The sequence below is a fragment of the Leucopleurus acutus genome, assembly GCF_964270905.1.
Source record: "Leucopleurus acutus genome assembly, chromosome: 12".
In the NCBI taxonomy this organism is placed as follows: domain Eukaryota; kingdom Metazoa; phylum Chordata; class Mammalia; order Artiodactyla; family Delphinidae; genus Leucopleurus; species Leucopleurus acutus.
This window is the reverse complement of record NC_139154.1, coordinates 33,932,880-33,952,294: the sequence shown is the minus strand read 5'-3', so window position 1 is coordinate 33,952,294 and position 19,415 is coordinate 33,932,880. Positions and strand designations below refer to the sequence as shown.

General features: G+C 38.4%; 1 protein-coding gene across 3 annotated transcripts in view; it reads right to left on the bottom strand.

Annotated features, from left to right (window-relative positions):
• Positions 1 to 323: 323 nt before the first annotated feature.
• Positions 324 to 19,415, bottom strand: part of CPSF3 (cleavage and polyadenylation specific factor 3) — a 43,558-nt gene continuing 24,466 nt past the window's right edge. For all 3 annotated transcript variants that reach the window (XM_082851588.1, XM_082851590.1, XM_082851589.1), the window contains 7 exons: positions 14,972 to 15,080; positions 13,736 to 13,834; positions 12,138 to 12,232; positions 10,457 to 10,544; positions 4,836 to 4,905; positions 2,698 to 2,794; positions 324 to 921 (listed from right to left, as the gene is read on the bottom strand). In XM_082851588.1, the coding sequence (XP_082707714.1) occupies positions 820 to 921; positions 2,698 to 2,794; positions 4,836 to 4,905; positions 10,457 to 10,544; positions 12,138 to 12,232; positions 13,736 to 13,834; positions 14,972 to 15,080 (660 nt within the window). In that variant the 3' untranslated portion in view covers positions 324 to 819. The remainder of the gene's footprint in view (positions 922 to 2,697; positions 2,795 to 4,835; positions 4,906 to 10,456; positions 10,545 to 12,137; positions 12,233 to 13,735; positions 13,835 to 14,971; positions 15,081 to 19,415) is intronic.

The following is a 19,415-nucleotide window of genomic DNA, read 5'->3' as shown; positions in this document are numbered from 1 at the left end:
TAGTGACTGTGGCTGACCGATGGCTTTAGCTTGACAGTGAGGGTAACAGCTCTTTAGCTGCCCCTTCCCATGCTTGTTCCCACCCCCTCTGCTGAGGGAGCAGCCAGACCTTTCACTGAAGTAGAGGCCAAAGCCACCCTGGGCAGTCGACCTGCTCCCCCAGCACCCGGCACCCGACAATCCTGTGTCCAGTTACTTGCAAGTCTGAACTGCTCGTACTTGGAAGAAAATGGATTAATGATTAAGTTATACAGGAAACGATTCAACACACATGACGAACCCCTGAACCTGAGTCATAAAAATTATATTTTGAATATCTCTGAATTGAACGTATACATACAAAGAAAATATTATTGAATCTCAAAAGTCCCAATTTCACAGACATATAAATTAAGGAATTTGTCAAGAATAATGGGAGGGGAGAAATAGAAAAAGGGCTTAAAACTTTAAGTGATAATATGTAATTATTAATTCAAATTCAGAAAATGGATACGAAAATTCAAACCATCACTCATTTCCTTCCTGAAAACGGACAATAATACATTCTGTTTCAGCTGCTATGAGCAGATCTTAAAGGTTTCAGTGGGAGCTGCATACAACCCCAGAAGCAGAATCAGTAACGGCAGTTAATTTAGCAGTGCTAGAATAATGGACAATGAGTTGGTAATTTAGCAGTATTCAAACAGGTGCTGCAATAAAGGCCATTTGCCATCAAAAGTAAACAGGCTACCCCAGAGAAATTAATGCATTTTATTTTAAGTAACAGAAGTAGAGTCAAGCATTACAAAAAAGTTTAACATCTACAGAGACATAAGGTTATTAGTGAACTGGCGTGAGGGCCTCATATAGTCTCTGGGCTGCCAGTTCCACCATTTCTCGGAGGGACTCATCATCTTCACTTCCTTCTTCACATTCTACAGTCTGAAAACGAGAGCACAGACATGCCTTTCAATGGAAGTGTCTAGAATTACTATATGGAAGATAAACTAATGCTCTTTAAGAACAATCGTTTCCCATAGGGGTGGGGGGCCTTGATTATTAAGAGCTAGAATTACTGCACACCTGTGGGTCTGCACCTGGATGCAGAGACATTCCCAAGAGCACGATGACTTTGTTAGAGATTAACTTTCGAAAAAAAAGAATAAAGGGAAAGTCAAGTGAACTATGTTTACTTCAAAGCCCATGTTTGGATCTAGTAAATAATACTCCAAGGAATCTAGTCTGTGCAACACAAATTACTTAGCAAGCAATGGATGTGGTCATCTAATCAACATTTGGTATTAAATTTGGCTTAGATTCACTAATCATCTTCCAGTTACTCCTCAACTACAAAACACTATGCTGTTTAAAACAATTTTTATCACACAGTAAATATCCCTCATGTAAAAATTTAGGAAAGAAAAAAAAAACACCCTTAATTCTATGACCTAATGATAAATCACTGTTAACATTTCAGTGCATAACCTTCTAGACTTCTGGCTATACATGTGTATTTCTTCAAAACAAAAATGGGATAATTCAGCACATTGACTATCTTGTAACTCCTCCCCACTCAATAATGTATAGGTGGACAACTCTGCACCTGAATAAATCGTTTCTAGTGGCTGTATAGATAGTATTCCATGTATAAGGGTACACCATACACATTATTTATTCAGTTATTTTATTAGATCCTACTCTTGGAAATTTAGGTCTCTTGCAGTTTTGCTAATCAATACTAAAATAGACATCCTTGTATATATATATCTTTGCTCACTTGCCTAATTATTTTCTTTGTTAAATCCTGCAAGTGGAATTGTGGATAAAGGTATTTACTTTTTGAAGGCTTTTGATGCAGATCACCAAACCGCCCTGCAGAAAGAACACACCACCTAACGTACAACCTTCTCCCTATCCTATGTGGCACTGGAAAATAACTGTTTCCCTCTTCTTTCACCATCACTGGGTCATATCACTGTTTTTAATCTGTGCCCAGTATAAGCTCAAAACAGTGATATTTCATACTTTCAATTTGTATTTCCTTTAATTATTAGTGGATCTGATCTGAACATTTGTTTCACGTGTTTACTGGCTCTCTCTATGTCTTCTCTAGTGAATTACTTGTTTATGTTCTTAGCTTATTTTTCTATGGAGGTAAAATAAACCTAGTGTTTTCTCAAAAGACTATATAGAAGAAACCCCAAACATGTTACTTGTTTAGTAGATGAACTGCTGTAATCTTCAAAAACAACCCCGCAAGGAAGATGATACTTATTCATTTATGCTTGTGAAATAATTATGAAAGGTCTGCTGGTGCGGTGGGCGTGGGCCTCACCTCTCAAGTTCTATTGTTTGGAAAAGCCACTTGGATCTTGCTGCAAACAGAAGAGCAGCTTCTCTGAAAGTCTGGAATCAACTGGATGCCGAAGTAGAGAAATGCTGAGGTGGATTAAGGCTTTCCATTATGAAAATGGAAAACAGTGGAGTAATAAAGACAAGGGAAATGTGTACTATGTAGCAAGTGGAAAAACGCTTATGACAGAGAAATAAAAGGTGTAAAACCTGACATATGATAGCGTAAACACAATCTATTAAAAAAAAGTAGGAAAAAAACTGGAAGAAAACGCCAAAATGCAAAAGTAAACTGCAAAATAGATTATTTTTGCTTTCACTTTATCTCCCAAGTGTCTTAAAATGTAGGAATGAACAGCTACATACCCGTGTCTCCAAGTTTATGTTAGCAGTTTTTCCATCCACTGTGACGCTAAGGATAGAACCATCTTTTACACTAACACAGTCTTCTCCAAATATGTCCCTTAAGATAAACAAAGATGCAGTATTAGTGGAAAATGCTTTACAAATATATAAAGTACAATTTTATATATTTGGGAAGAAATAATATTGAAGATAGGCCCTAGTTCTGAAGTAGAATACTGACTGTATCTACCCCTGAGATGTACTTCTTAATTATTTATTTTCACATACTTTGTTCATTTTATAATACAGGTGAAATATACAGCTATCGTTCATTAAGAATGCTCCATTCAGCAGGCATTGCACTAGGCACTTTATATACATTATCTTAACCTATATTAATTTTGGTAAGGAGCCCTTTTCACCCAGACCTGGGACTGCTATAGCCACAGGGTTGGAAACCAACCAGCACAGAACCCGCTGCCTTTTTACCAGCAATGGAAATCAGCGCTCCTGCACCGGTGCCTGCTTTTTAGTTTGTATGACAGGGATGCTTTTTAAAATCAAAATGACAACACCAAGAACACTTCTGAAGATGTGTGACGGCTTCTGTAGGCAAAGTCACCATTTAAAGCCTAGCATTCATTTTTTAAAAGCCACTAAATGGCTGCTTTAAAAGATTATCAGTGTGGAATTTTGAGGAAAGGAAGGAACAGAAGTGTTAACATAAAAATCTCCAAACATGCAGAGCACCTCAAAACGTCTAGTTAAGTAACTTTCAATTTCAAAACAGAAGCACTGGGACTTCCCTGGTGGTGCAGTGATTAAGAATCCACCTGCCAAAAAAAAAAAAAAAAAAAGAATCCTTCTGCCAATGCAGGGGACACGGGTTCAAACCCTGGTCTGGGAAGATCCCACATGCCGCGGAGCAACTAAGCCCATGCACCACAATTATTGAGCCTGTGCTCTAGAGCCCACGAGCCACAACTACTGAGCCTGTGCTCTAGAGCCTGCACACCACAACTACTGAGGCACACGCGCCTAGAGCCCGTGCTCCACAACAAGAGAAGCCACCGCAAAGAGAAGCCTGCATGCTGCAACGAAGAGTAGCCCCCACTTGCTGCAACTAGAGAAAAGCCCGCATGCAGCAACAAAGACCCGATGCAGCCAAAAATAAATAAAAAATGTAAAAATGGAAGCATTTATTCAACAAGTATTTGAGAGATCTGCTGTATGTTCAAGGCACTGTGCTAGATGCTGAAATTATAAAACTCAATTCAATCTTTTTATTTTTCCTTTTTGGGGTACAATACATAAGCTTAAGTTGTAGTTGTCCACTAAGAAAGCTTTTTAAAAAAATAAATTTATTTATCATTTGTTTTTGGCTGCGTTGGGTCTTCGTTGCTGCGTGTGGGCTTTCTCTAGTTGCGGCGAGCAGGGGCTACTCTTCATTGCGGCGCGCGGGCTTCTCATTGCGGTGGCTTCTCTTGTTGAAGAGCACGGGCTCTAGGCGCCTGGGCTTCAATAGTTGTGGCACATGGGCTTAGTTGCTCCTCGGCAAGGGGAATCTTCCCGGACCAGGGCTCGAACCCATGTCCCCTGCATTGGCAGGCATATTCTTAACCACTGTGCCACCAGGGAAGTCCCAAGAAACAGTTTTATATGATTATTTTATTTGGAAAAAACCATTCTGAAATCAGGCTTAACAAGTACTGGAGGAAAGGGGAAAGACCTAATATTTGGCATGTAAGAAAAATGAGTTTAAAGGTAATTCATAGTTTACAGATTTACTGGGAAGAGTCTAAAAAACATTCTTAACGTGGAATTCACATTTAAGGGGAAGCACGTACGTATAATAATTCTTAAAGGTATAGTAACACTAGGTTAAGATTTTAGCACATGTCCTTGATAACAGCGCTTTATTCAGCTACTCCAGCCACGGGAAAGCACCCTGAGGCTCTATATTAAGTGAAACGTATTTCACAGGGAAGTGGCTGACCAAGCAGGTCACATGCTCTCAGAACTGGCTAGAGTGTGTAGCTAGAAGGAAGTGGTTCAAACTGCTTCACTGATAGAAACACAGAGGCACCCAGACCAGTTAAGTGACCTTGTCTGACCCCACCCCTGGCACCCTGTTGAGCGGTAACGTATGCAACACTTACTGGAGCATGATCTCCAACCTCTTGCTATAAACGTGCATTTCTAATTTTTTAGAAACCTTCTGTACTGCACCTGGGGAGAAAAGCAACAGAGGGTTCAATTTCCAAATTCCTGTTTAGAATAATTTCCAAATCAATAATTAGAATGTAGCTGCTGAGAAACCAAAGTGGTTAACTGTCGAATCCTTCAAGTGACAAATGTATACAGAGCATCTACCTGCTGAGGCAAATTGATATTTTCATCACTTTATTTCATGTTCTTCTTAAGGAACCACAAGTGCATTTAAGATTATTTAAAAATTTATTTCCAATGTTTCTCCGTCTTTTCCATATTTATGAGCAGAAGTGAGTGAAATTAGAACTCCAAGAGGTCTAGGAGCACATCCATCCTCAGAGACCTCTGAAGTTTTTGTTTTATCTAAAATATTAAGTAAATTTAGCAATTCTACTACATATAATGCACTTACAGTAGTTTTAATAAAATATTTAAAATAACTTGCCAGTTAGATTACTTAGCTTTTCCCCTAAAACAAAGTAATCTGACAGTTCAGGAAGATGAGCCATACTTGATCTGAAGTTTCAGTATTGCCCAGGGAATATCACTAAGTACCTCCCAGTTCATCACCAGCAACAAAACAGTGAATTAACTGGTAGTTTCTCAAAAAGTTAAACAGTGAGTTAACATACGACCCAATAATTTTACTCCATAGACCCAAGAGAAATGAAAACATGTCTGTACAGAAACTTGTACATGAAGGTTTATAGCAAGATTATTCACAATAGCCAAACAGTAGAAACAATCCAAATGTTCATCATCAAATGAATGGATAAACCAAATGTGCTGTATCTACACAATGGGAGATTATTTGGCCATAAAAAGGAATGAACTACTGATTCATGCTATGACATGGATTAACTTTTTTTTTTTAAAGTCTTTATGCTTGTTGTTTATGTAGTTGAATTCAGCCACACAATTCTATATTTTTACAATCCCCTGGGCATGAAAAGCTCACCGGCTGTTCATTAGTAAATTCAAACGTCATAGTTTCAGGTTTTAACCTTAGAGTGTCAATAAAAACACAACACATGGCCAGGAGAGGTTGTTTATGAAAGACATGGATGAACCTTGAAAACATTATGCTAAGTCAAAGAAACCAGACGCAAAAGACTACCTTTTGTAGGATTCCATTTATATGAAATGTCCAGAAGAGGTAAATCCAGAGAGACAGAAGTAGATTAGTGGTTGCCTTGAGTTGGGGAGAGTGGGGAGTGTGGGGAATTATAGCTAAAAGATACACAATGTTGCTTTTTGGAGTAATGTGTATGTTCTCAAGTTGACTGTGATGAATCTACTCTATGTGGAAAAGAGCCAAGTTGTCATTTCTCCTAAATTGTTCTATAGTTCAGACCATAGTCACTCTAATTTTAAATTCATTGCTTTTAATTGAATATACAAGTAACTAAATGCCAGCCAAGAAAACTATATAATAAAACTTTTATACTTTAATTATAATCAATTCTGTTAAGTATTAAGCAATTAGCTGACATGTAAAAACAATCTCATAAAACACATTATTAAAAAGCAAACATCTAAGCTATGAAATTGTCTATTAAAAGAAATTTTCCAGGGCTTCCCTGGTGGCGCAGTGGTTGAGAGTCCACCTGCCGATGCAGGGGACACGGGTTCGTGCCCCGGTCCGGGAGGATCCCACATGCTGCGGAGCAGCTTGGCCCGTGAGCCATGGCCGCTGAGCCTGTGCGTCTGGAGCCTGTGCTCCGCAACGGGAGAGGCCACAACAGTGAGAGGCCCACGTACAGCAAAAAAAAAAAAAAAAAAAAAAAGAAATTTCTCAAAGTGTGTGTATATATTTATTACTAATGTTTATGACAAACTCCTCAGATACATGAGATTATACTGAATGTGAAGTCATACATACACTCATACACATACATCTATCTGCCCTTAGGTCTATGTGTCAAAACAGGGCACAGACATGCTGAAAACAGGTACAGTGTGAAACAGAAGAATGTAAAGGAATATAAGGACATTAAAGAATACATTTGGAAAATGTATAAGATTTCTCATGTGTCCTCAGTGAGAACAGGGGGACTATATATAAATGGAAGTTGGAGCTAAACACACACACAGATACAGATATAATTGTATTTCCAGAATCTGGACCAAAGTGTCAGCAGGCTAAGAAATGAAAAGGGAGCAAATGCTATCAAAGAAGAATCAGAGTGTTTCACAGAAGTGAGTGTTTCTAGAATAGAGCTGGCCAACTTTTTCCGTACATGGCCAGATCGTATCTTAAGCTTTGTGGACCACATGGTCTCTGCTGCAACTACTCAACCCTGCGGTGGTAGCTCAGACAGCAGCATTAGATGGCATATAAACAAATGGAGCTGGCTGTTTCTTTCTTTCTTTTCTTTTTTTTAAACATTTTGGCCATGACATGTGGCATGTGGGATCTTAGTTTCTTGACCAGGGATCGAACCTGTGACCCCTGCGGGTGGAAGCACGGAGTCTTAACCACTGGACTGCCAGGGAAGTCCCATAGCTGTGTTTCAATAAAACTTTATTTACAAAAATCAGGTGGAGGACTGGATTTGGCTCAGGGGCCATAGCTGCTGACTCTGCTCTACCATGTTAAAATATCAAATTTGGATAGGATACAGCCAATTAGTTTAAATGATAAATATACAGAATGAACACCCTCAACTTTGAAGACAGGGTATGTGCTAGTCCTTGTGATACTTTTTCATCTTCTGAAGGAGCAAGTACTACTAATTAAACCCCTGTTTATTAATAACTTAGCCCCACGGGGGACAACTTTCCATACTGATGTATCATATTCACAGCTCGGGTCACTGTCTTGTCTCTTTAAAACTCATCTTGTTTGTTTCCTTTCTCACGCTCCATATTTAATCTTTCAGGAAATACTGCTGGCTTTACTTTCTCCAGAATCCAACCACTTTCTGCTACCTCCACCACTTCCACCCTGGCCTGAGCCTCTATCTCCCACCTGCATGAACACAAAAGCTCCTCACTGGAACCTGTCAGCTTTCATACTTGCCCTCCTAACAATCTCCTCTCAATAAACACCAGAGTAATTAAAAAACCCTACAATGTAACCCATTTCCCTCTGACTACAAGTCCAGAGCCTTAAAATGGCCGACAAAGCCCTACGCACCTGTGCCCACTCCAAACCCGATCAAGCTGCCCAGCCCTCATTAGAGCGTCAGCTCCTACAGGGCCAGCATCTGTTTGCTTTGTTCATGGATGTACCCTAAGCACCTAGAATAATACCCACTAAATAGCAGGTGCTCAGTAAGCATCTGTCAAATGACTGTTAAAAGAAAAAAGGGGGGCTTCCCTGGTGACGCAGTGGTTTAGAGTCCGCCTGCCGATGCAGGGGACACGGGTTCGTGCCCCGGTCTGGGAAGGTCCCACATGCCGCGGAGCGGCTGGGCCTGTGAGCCATGGCCGCTGAGCCTGCGCATCCGGAGCCTGTGCTCTGCAATGGGAGAGGCCACAACAGTGAGAGGCCCGCGTACAGCAAAAAAAAAAAAAAAAAAAGAAAAAAAAAGAAAATAAGGAAGCACCTCATTACCCAGAAGAGTATAAAATCCCACTCTCGATACGCCACAAAGTGGGGAGAAACCAGGCAATGAGGCAGCCAGTTAGCTTTTACAGTCACTCATGGAAAATGCCTGTTCTGACTTCTCAGCAATGAACCTCTCCCGAAATGCCCAGAGGCTTAACTTAGTGAACTAATGTTTTTATAATTAGTTTAAGATGGATCACTAATAGCAGGATGATTATTTTTAGTTCCACTAGTGCAGATCAGAGTAAAGGTATATTTTCACTTTGGACCAGAGCGCTAAGAGAAATACCCAAGATAAAGTCAAACCAAGCAACGATAGCTCATGTATTCCTTCCTGTACAACAGACATTAAATATTTGGTGATTATCTGTTAAACCACAGCACCTTTTCGGTTTTTCAGCACAATCATTAGGTGGAGTCTTCACTGGAACAGCAGATGACATCCTGACAACATAGCTGACAATCTCACACCAACACACGCTGGGTCCCCTCTTCTGCCACCCAGTGCAGAAATGGGCTTAGAGGAGCTCAGGTACTTAACATCCCCGAAGACCACACAACATCCTAACTGGCCTTGGAAAAGTGTCATTTTTGCATAGAAATTTCATTTTTCAGTAAAGTATAAATATCTGACTTAATTTTACAAAAGAGTTATCAGAATTTAATGAACAGAAAGCAACCTTGGAGGTTAAAACACAATTCAGTTCAGAAGCGTTCGATTCCAAGTGACCGAGACCATGCTACGAAGCGAAGGGGCTGTGCTCTTGGAGAGCTGGGTGTCAGCGTGGGGAGGTGGGCCGGCTCATGTGCTCCAGCCTTGATCTCTCACTCCTGGTCTCTGCACTTAATCCTATCCCCCACTTCGCTGCTCCTAACTTTGCACCACGAATTAGTTATGACCTTGGTAAAAGGTCCTCTTTCCCACCTAGCCCCCCATTTTTATATTTTTACCAACTAAGATATGAAAAATGTAAAATAATAACAGAAAACCGACAACTGCCTTTAAAACTGTTCTGGCATGAATGTACTTGTACCCCCGGGCGAAGACTGTGAGACTGAACATCATGTGAGAATCCAAGGTGTGACGTTCTTCTGTGGCTTGTATGAATGCACAGCTCCATCTCTTATGTTACAGGCACACAGGGGCATCCATTACCCACTAATTAATTCAACTAAAATTATCAAATAGTGTCCAAATTGTAATTTTACAATGACTATTATTCAAATTCAAAAACTTACCAGTAACTTAGATGAATAATTTAGATTTCTCCAGGCATTTATTAGTTTCATGTTATAGATGTGACCAATTACAAGCAGATGGATTATGAAGTGGTTACCCAAGCTTTCTTTCTCCTGAAATCAAAGAACTAACTATTTGCTTACTTATAAAAAAAATTTTAAGAAACAAAAATATTCTATCAGAGACCTGTTGCCATGTGAGGCTTCCCGGAATACTTCAAGGGTGGCTTCTTCCCACAGGAACACAAAGGGCTACCGTATATGTGCACTGTAATGTGTTACACTGAATTATGTATAAAACAAAATCAAACTATAAAGAAATGACACAAAAATATTTTCACTGGTGTTTTCTTTGATTGAAAATTGCTTCTTAGAAAAGGAAAGAAAGTTACTGCAAAATTGTCCCATGTGGAAATTCCATTCTATTCAACAAGTTTTATTCAACACAAATATAGCAGCATATTTTCCTATTAGACATTCTGGCTCAATTTAGCAATATTTTGGAATTTCTGATTAAATTGTTTTTAAGAGGACTGTTACTAAGAGATTCTTATCTTCGTGTTAACTGCAGCCACGTTTTTATAGCATGAACGAAGACTCAGGACAAAGAGTAAAATATTAGAAATACACATTGTTATGCATGTATCATATCTTAAAAGTTACAGGGATGAAAAGATCAAGATATTTTAAGTTCTTTAGGACTCTTGTTTTCTGCTTTTTATTTCAAAGAACCATGGGAGAAATGAAAGAAGTGATAAAAATGAAGTAATTCTGTACCTTTCCTTATTTTCGGGTTTGACTGGACTTCTAATATCACGGTGGTTACTGTATCTGCATACATATCATTGGAAGGGTTTGCCAGCCACTGAAAAGCAAGAGGCAGAATTAGGGAGGTACAACCCAGCCAACCCCCAAAACTGCAATCACTACCACCCATCCACGGACTATACGTGTGGGATTATTGCTTCTAGCATTTCACTGAAATCAACTGTTTTCTCAAATTGATTAGCATTACTAATTAATTTCAGTAAACCCATTGTTTACTGAAATTAATTAGTAATGCTGGAATTCTTTAATTTTTTTTTTTTAAACAACACTAAAATGTACGGAGCATGTCCTCTGTGGCAAGTGTCTTATATGCATTATCTCATTTAACTCTCACATCTTCATCATAAAGGAGTAAACTGACTCAAAAGTAACTTGCGCAAGATAACATAAGCAGTAATTAATTGCTGGTTCTGTGACTCAAACTCAAATTCCTAGTCACTATATTTTAGCAGCACAGACAGTAATATTTTTAAAGTTTTACTTTTGTTTCTCACATAAAGCCTAAGATCCCCTGACACTGTGCCATGTGCCCGCTGCTCTAAGAAAGTTTTCCATGTCTACCAGGTTAGGGTGAGACCAGATGAATTACTTCAGGAATGAGTAACCCCCTTCTTTTAATTCTCTCTCCAAAGAGTACTTTTACGAGCAACACGAGTCACTTGAAAAACTTCCTCTAAGATCTTCTTTGATCTGTTAATTCTAGGGAATAAAAAATGCATTCTCTAATACTATTTGGTAGCAAGAACCAAACTAATGTCTCTAACAACTTTTCCCCTTTCTCAGATAACACTTTATATATTATTGTATGTAACTTCATGTTATAGATAACTATTCCTCTTGATAATTTCTCCAGTTACCTTTAGCCTTATAAATCAAATTCAGACTTAAATCAGTGAACTGCAGTGGAACCAGAGCTGACAGATCTTTTTCTGTTTTAAAAAATAATATGTATGACAGAATAGTTGACCATATAGCTGGGAAATTTACATTCAACCTTGAGGCAGAGCAACAAAGTATCTCCCTGTATCATTCAGTCCCAGGATTCACTTTGAAAGTCCTTCTTTAAACTTAACGGATGCTAATCTATTAAAATCAACCATCAAAGTCATTTGGTGTCTGGGTTCTAAATTCTACCAGTATGGATTTAAAATTCTAACAGTGGCAACCACATTTACCTAAATTAATGATTTCTAGCCTTTGTGGATTTGGGTCATTTTAATGTTGCTTATTTGAATCTTCAGAATTCCACTCTCTTAAGAAGTGTTGCATGACAAGTTTGTTTGCTTTAAAGTTAACAGAATTATATTTTTATCTCGAGAATTTTAAGACCTTTTGATATAACTGAAGACACCTATGGTACCACAAAATCTGTTAAGACTCACTCAGATGAGAGACCTCTGCTCATTTCACATACTAAATATTGTCTTAATTTATTATTAGTTTCTATGCTACTGTAACTATATAGAAAATGCTTAGTTATGTTATATTTAATGTTGACCTTAGAAAGAAAAATATACACATATATATTTTCCAACAATTTTTTTCCTGACTGGGAAGAACCTAATTTTCTCTACATTTACATGTGAACTCAAAACTTTTTTCCCCTTCTTGTTTAGGTAAATGATCTTACTTCTAATACCACCATTCCTGGTTCCTGTATTACAGTAATATTTTTGAACACTTTCAAAGCGGGTTTTTCTTGAATTTCTAATTCTTCTACATCACCTGAAAAACAGAAGTTGTAAGATGTATATAAGTTTTTTTGGGAGTGGCAATATAAGAGTGGGGAGTGGGAGGTACAAACTACTGGGTGTAAGACAGGCTCAAGGATGTACTGTACAACACAGGGAATACAGCCAATATTTTGTGATAACTGTAAATGGAAAGTAACCTTTCAAAATTGTATATAAATAAAAATTTTTTGAGAAAGCCAGCATAAAAAATTTTTTAAAATAATCTTCTAGAGTATGATTATTCATTTGTTTATAGAGACAGCTGAAATAAGGTGATACACAATGAAAAAAATTTAATAACTTGTGTATAGGCAGATTTTAAGTAGCAAAGTTTTTTTTTTTTTTTTCAGTACACGGGCCTCTCTCTGTTGTGGCCTCTCCCGTTGCGGAGCACAGGCTACAGATGCGCAGCCTCCGCGGCATGTGGGATCTTCCCGGACCGGGGCACGAACCCATGTCCCCTGCATCGGCAGGTGTACTCTCAAACACTGCGCCAGCAGGGAAGCCCAAGTAGTGAAGTTTTATATTAATTGCTTATAGCAACTAAAAGATCTCAACATGTATTATAAATATTCATATAACTAGATAGGATTTACCTTGGACATTAAACATCTTATCAGTTGCAAACTTTGGTGACTGTCAAACACCTATGTTTGTACAAGGGATTTAGTGACTAGCATCTTAAAATTTAACACGAACCTCATCAACTACGTCACTTCTACCGTCTGTCTTCATAAGTTTAAAGGTTCTACAGGGATATTCCGTTGTCTAAGACAAGGCTTTTCTGGTCTTCCCAGTAGTAACTTCTTAGTTAAGGATTAATTCAGATGTATTTTATTAACTTCCTGTGTTATAACCTATAATTTAACATGAGGTTCTGAAGTAAAAAAAGATATATTCTACTGTTTTATTTTATGGCAGTACTTCACTGTATGAATTACAAACAGCATATTCATAGAAAGCGTAACTTTGTGATCTGAAGTGTTCTTGCTTATCAGAGAGAGCCCACGCCTTTTAACTTAACTCTTCACCTCTCATGATGTTAATACACAAAAATCTCTAATTCAAAATGGTCTAATATAAAAACAGAATAGGTTTACTTTTTACTGGCCTTTGGCCAGCGGTCATACACTCTTATATAACGTGCTGTAAGGGTTTGTACTGATGGAACCAGAAAAATTATTTTCACTGAACAAAGAAATTATGATAAATTCTAGGTATAGTAAAGTAGATTTTAAACACAAGAAGCAAAGACTACTGACAATTTTAGAATTTTAAGTGGATCATAATAAGAGGTATTATGAGATTTAAAAACTGTTTATCAGTGTATATTCAAAATTTTCACCTGGAGGTGGTAATAACATGACCAAGTAAAGTACAAAGAAAATTTGTGCAATTCTGACACAAATACCAAAATTAACATCCTTTCCTGGATATATAATTATCTTACTCAAAACTAGAAAACAGTTAAGTGAATGTCAATAAATATACACACCTGTCAATTTCTGTAGCTGGTAATAAAGCAAATTAAAAGGACCAGTATATGGAATGGCTTGGGTCTGCTTTACCGTGCTCATGGCCAAGTCAGTATAATCTGGAGAGGAAATTAGAATAAATATACTTTAGGAAACAACACTAGTCTCACAAAATACAATTTGCAAACACATACCAGGAGTAAAGAAAAGAGAAGTAAAAGCAAAGTATGTGAGAACAAAGTGCTCCACAGTTGGTTCCCATCCTACACTCCCCCCCCCACAACCCTGGCCAATAGTTAGCTTGTGCTTCAGCCATAAGAAGGCACTCTCATTCTCCAAGACACATCTGGTCCCTAACATCTCCAAGCCAGTAAGCCAGCTGTCCTCTGCCATCTCTTCTGGTTAGCTAACCTTCACCACCTGGCATGAGAGCTACCTGGTATGCAATGCTTTTCCCAACCCTTCTAGGCCCATTCTCTCCTTACATGTTATCTTGCACTTCTGTATGTCCCGGGTCAATACTGTGATTAGCTCTTCACAGGATGGTTTCTCTCAACAGACAGTTTTTCAAGGGCTGGGACTGTGCTTCTTAGTACCTCTCTAGTCCTCCAGCACTTAGCACAATGCCTGGCATACAGTAAGACCTCGACAACTGTTAATGGAACAAGTTATATTCTACTGTGTGATAGTCTGAAAGCTGACAGTTGGCTTATCTCACAGTTGAACACCTAAACACTGCTGCTATTTCTTATTCCTTGATAAAGCACTTTTAATTTATTAGTGCCATATAAATAAAATTGAGCACAGTTATTTACTTAAAGATAATATCGTAGTTACTGCAAAAGTAATGACAGCTTAGCATTTACACGTGCATAAAACACAGGCTCAGCAAGCAACTTAACACTACAGGTCATAAAAACCAAAAAAGCCTGTGTGGGGAGTCCACAATTACTTCAGGAAATAAAAGTAGCAGTATTCCATGGAGAAAGGTAGAAGACAGGCTTCAGAAGGCAGTAGTCAATCTGTCTTACAGGGGAACTTATGTTTCCAATTAAGAAAAAAGTTATTTAAATATTGTAATAGTTCAAGGAAGATTTTTTTTCAAATGAAGCTATAACTAGATTATTAAGTTTCAACTATTTATACTTCGTTATTTGGCTGTTACTTAAGATTTGGCCACAGGGTAAGAGAAGTTTTTGAAGATTTTCTTTAAATGCTAAAATCAAATTACATTTGACATTTAATAGTATACTTACTAGAGAGGTCACAAGGAGAAAGTATGTGATAATTAAAGTTTCTTTTAACAAGTATTCCTGAGACCCGCTGGCCCTGTTCTGGTTTTTTGTCTGCTAAAAAGCCCATGACCTATTAAAAAGAAAAAAAAAACCAAAACAATTTGAAGAGAACAGAATCTTGTAAAATGAAATTAATTATTCAGGGACTCAATCATGACCATTTGAACCATGAAAACAACCCATGAATCTAAACATGAAAAATATAAAATGTTATATACCTCTACGACCAGGGCAGTAACAAGGTTACCAAGAGACCAAAGGCAAGACTCACGGGGGCAGACCTGGCAAGAATGGTTAGGTTCCGTCAGTTCCAATCAGTTCAGCAACCAAGTAAACCTACTGGGTGCTGGGGCTTAAAAAAGCTTTCAACAGGGCTTCCCTGGTGGCGCAGTGGTTGAGAGTCCGCCTGCCAATGCAGGGGACATGGGTTCGTGCCCCGGTCCGGGAAGATCCCACATGCCACGGAGCGGCTGGGCCCGTGAGCCACGGCCGCTGAGCCTGCGCGTCCGGAGCCTGTGCTCCACAACGGGAGAGGCCACAACAGTGAGAGGCCTGCGTACCGCAAAAAAAAACAAAAACAAAACAAAAAAAACTCTCAACAGAGACAGCATGGTGGGAAGGACAGCAACCGAGGGCCAGACGTGCGTGGCCCCCTCAGGCTGGCTCTCAACCCTGTACCTGGAGGAGCCCCAAAATACAAAGATGCAAGGCCATGCCAGATCCAAAAAGCAGCAGCATCTCTGAATAGAAAGGTCTGTAAAGACAGGTATGAATGAGCTCATACAACTGAGGGGGAACATTTTTTAAGAGAAGAGAGTACTGACTGACTGTTCAGAAACTAACAATAACACCAAACAAACAAACAAAACTCGTACAAACATGAAATCCAACATTCTTAAATATAACTTTTCTCAGCTACAAAGAAATGAACTCAAAGGGGACAAAGACCTTATATTTCGTATTTGTTTACCTTTCATCAGTTAAGGGCAGATGGCAGTGAGGCAGTGGTAACATTTGCTCTTGTAACTATAATGGGACCTAGCTCTGTTTCACATGGTTTGTCGGCGTTTTTTTCTCCTTAAATGCTGGTGACTTAAGGAGGCTGATTTCAGTGCAGTGACATCCCGGATGCTGATGAGGTGTCTGCCGGGAGAACCAAGTACCTTGGAGAACAAGACTGAGTGGTTCTTCTGGCTTCACCCTCTGCTGCCAGCCTCGGTTTCTTTCTTTATTCAGCTGTGTGCTAGTTCCCAACATGCTGATTTCTTACCACGCACACAACTGCTTGGCCTGACAATTCTCGATGGTAAACTGCATGGGTTTTTTGATAGTTTTTGTGGATCTGATTTCTTTACCTCCTTCTTAGTTTCTGTTTTACATGCCCGAGGATGGCTGCCTTAATAAATCTGACTTCTCCCGAAGCAAGGTTATTACACTTGTGGAAAAAAAATAACTATAGCTATATATATATATATAAAACTATATATATAACTATGGCTAAAATAACAGAACAACACTCTAATACAAAGCTACATTTGGGAAAACAGATACTGACAACAGTTTCTCTATGCCTGTATAAAGTTAAATATAAAAATGACACATACACCTAAAGTGTGTTTTCAGTTCTAGAGTCAAAAAAACTTTTTTACAGCAAAAGAAGTTCTAAGAGGGAAGTTCATAGCAATTCAGGCTCACTTCAGGAAACAAGAAAAATCTCAAATAAACAATCTAACCTTACACCTAAAGTAACTAGACACAGAAAACCCAAAGTTAGTAGAAGGAAAGAAATCGTAAAGATCAGAGCAAAAATAAATGAAATAGAAACAAAGAAAACAATAGCCAAGATCAATAAAACTAATAGCTGGTTCTTTCATAAACAAAATGATAAACCTTTAGCCAGACTCATCAAGAAAAATAGGGAGAGCTTCCCTGGTGGCGCAGTGGTTGAGAATCTGCCTGCCAATGCAGGGGACATGGGTTTGAGCCCCGGTCTGGGAAGATCCCACATGCCGCGGAGCAACTGGGCCCGTGAGCCACAACTACTGAGCTTGCGCGTCTGGAGCCTGTGCTCCACAACAAGAGAGGCCGTGATAGTGAGAGGCCTGCGCGCCGCGATGAAGAGTGGCCCCCGCTCGCGGCAACTGGAGAAAGCCCTCGCACAGAAACGAAGACCCAACACAGCCAAAAATAAATACATAAATAAATAAAAAATATATTAAAAAAAAAAAGAAAAATAGGGAGAGGACCCAAATCAATAAAATTAGAAATGAAAAAGGAGAGATTACAACTGACACTGCAGAAATATAAAAGATCATAAGAGACTACTACAAGCAACTATAGGCCAATAAAATGGACAACCTGAAAGAAATAGACAAATTCTTGGAAAAGTACAACCTTCCAGGATTGAACCAGGAAGAATTACAAAATATAAATAGACGAGTCACAGGTAATGAAATTGAAACTGTAATTTAAAATCTTCCAACAAAAAAAAGTGCAGGACCAGATGGCTTCACAGGCGAATTCTATCAAACATTTAGACAAGAGTTAATACCTATCCTTCTCAAACTCTTACAAAAAATTGTGGAGGGAGGAACACTCCCAAACTCATTCTGAGAGGCCACTATCACCCTGGTACCAAAACCAGACAAACATATCACAAAAAAAGAAAATTACAGGCCAATATCACTGATGAACATAGACACAAAAATCCTCAACAAAATACTAGCAAATAGAATCCAACAACACACTAAAAGCATCATACACCATGATCAAGTGGGATTTATCCCAGGGATGCAAGGATTCTTCAATATACGCAAAACAATCACTGTGATACACCATATTAACAAATTGAAGGAGAAAAACCATATGATCATCTCAACAGATGCAGAAAAAGCTCCAGAAAGTGGGCAAACAGGGAACCTACCTCAACATAATAAAAGTCATATATGACAAACCCACGCAAACATCATTCTCAATGGTGAAAAACTGAAAACATTTCCTCTAGATCAGGAACAAGACAAGGATGTCCACTCTCGCCACTATTATTCAACATAGTATTGTCCTAGCCACAGCAATTAGAGAAGAAAAAGAAATAAAAGGAATCCAAATTGGAAAAGAAGAAGTAAAACTGTCACTGTTTGCCGAAGACAAAATATTATACATATAAAATCCTAAAGATATCACCAGAAAACTACTAGAACTAATCAAGGAATTTGGTAAGGTGGCAGGATACAAAATTAATGCACAGAAATCTCTTGCATTCCTATACACTAACAACAAAAGATCATAAAGAGAAATTAAGGAAACAATCCCATTTACCATCACAACAGAAAGAATAAAATACCTGGGAATAAAGCTACCTAAGGACGCAAAAGACCTGTACTCAGAAAACTATAAAACACTGATGAAAGAAATCAAAGAGAACATAAACAGATGGAGAGATATACCATGCTCCTGGACTGGAAGAATCAATATTGTGAAAATGACTATATTACCCAAAGCAATCTACAGGTTCAATCAATGCAATCCCTATCAAATTACCAATGGCATTTTTCACAGAACTAGAACAAGAAATTTTACAATTTGTATGGAAACACAAAAGACCCCAAATAGCCAAAGCAATCTTAAGAAAGAAAAATGGAGCTGGAGGAATCAGGCTCCCTGACTTCAGACTATAAAACAAAGCTACAGTAATCAAGACAGCATGGTACTGGCACAAAAACAGAAATATAGATCAATGGAACAGGATAGAAAGCCCAGAGATAAACCCACGCACATATGGTTGCCTTATCTTTGACAAAGGAGGCAAGAATATACAACGGAGAAAAGATAGTCTCTTCCATAAGTGGTGCTGGGAAAAATGGACAGCTACATGTAAAAGAATGAAATTAGAACACACCCTAACTCCATACACAAAAATAAATTCAAAATGGATTAAAGACCTAAAGTGGTCTTTAAAACTCTTAGAGAAAAACATAGGCAGAACACTCTATGACATAAATCATAGCAAGATCCTTTTTGACCCATCTCCTAGAGTAAGGGAAACAAAAACAAAAATAAACAAGTGGGACCTAATGAAACTTAAAAGCTTTTGCACAGCAAAGGAAACCATAAAGAAGATGAAAAGACAACCCTCAGAATGGGAAAAATATCTGCAAATGAAGCAACTGACAAAGGATTAATCTCCAAAATATACAAGCACTTCATGCAGCTCAATATCACAAAAACAAACAACCCAATCCAAAAATGGGCAGAAGACCTAAATAGACATTTCTCCAAAGAAGATATACAGACTGCCAACAAACACATGACAGAATGCTCAACATCATTAATCATTAGAGATATGCAAATCAAAACTACAATGAGATATCATCTCACACCAGTCAGAATGGCCATCATCAAAAAA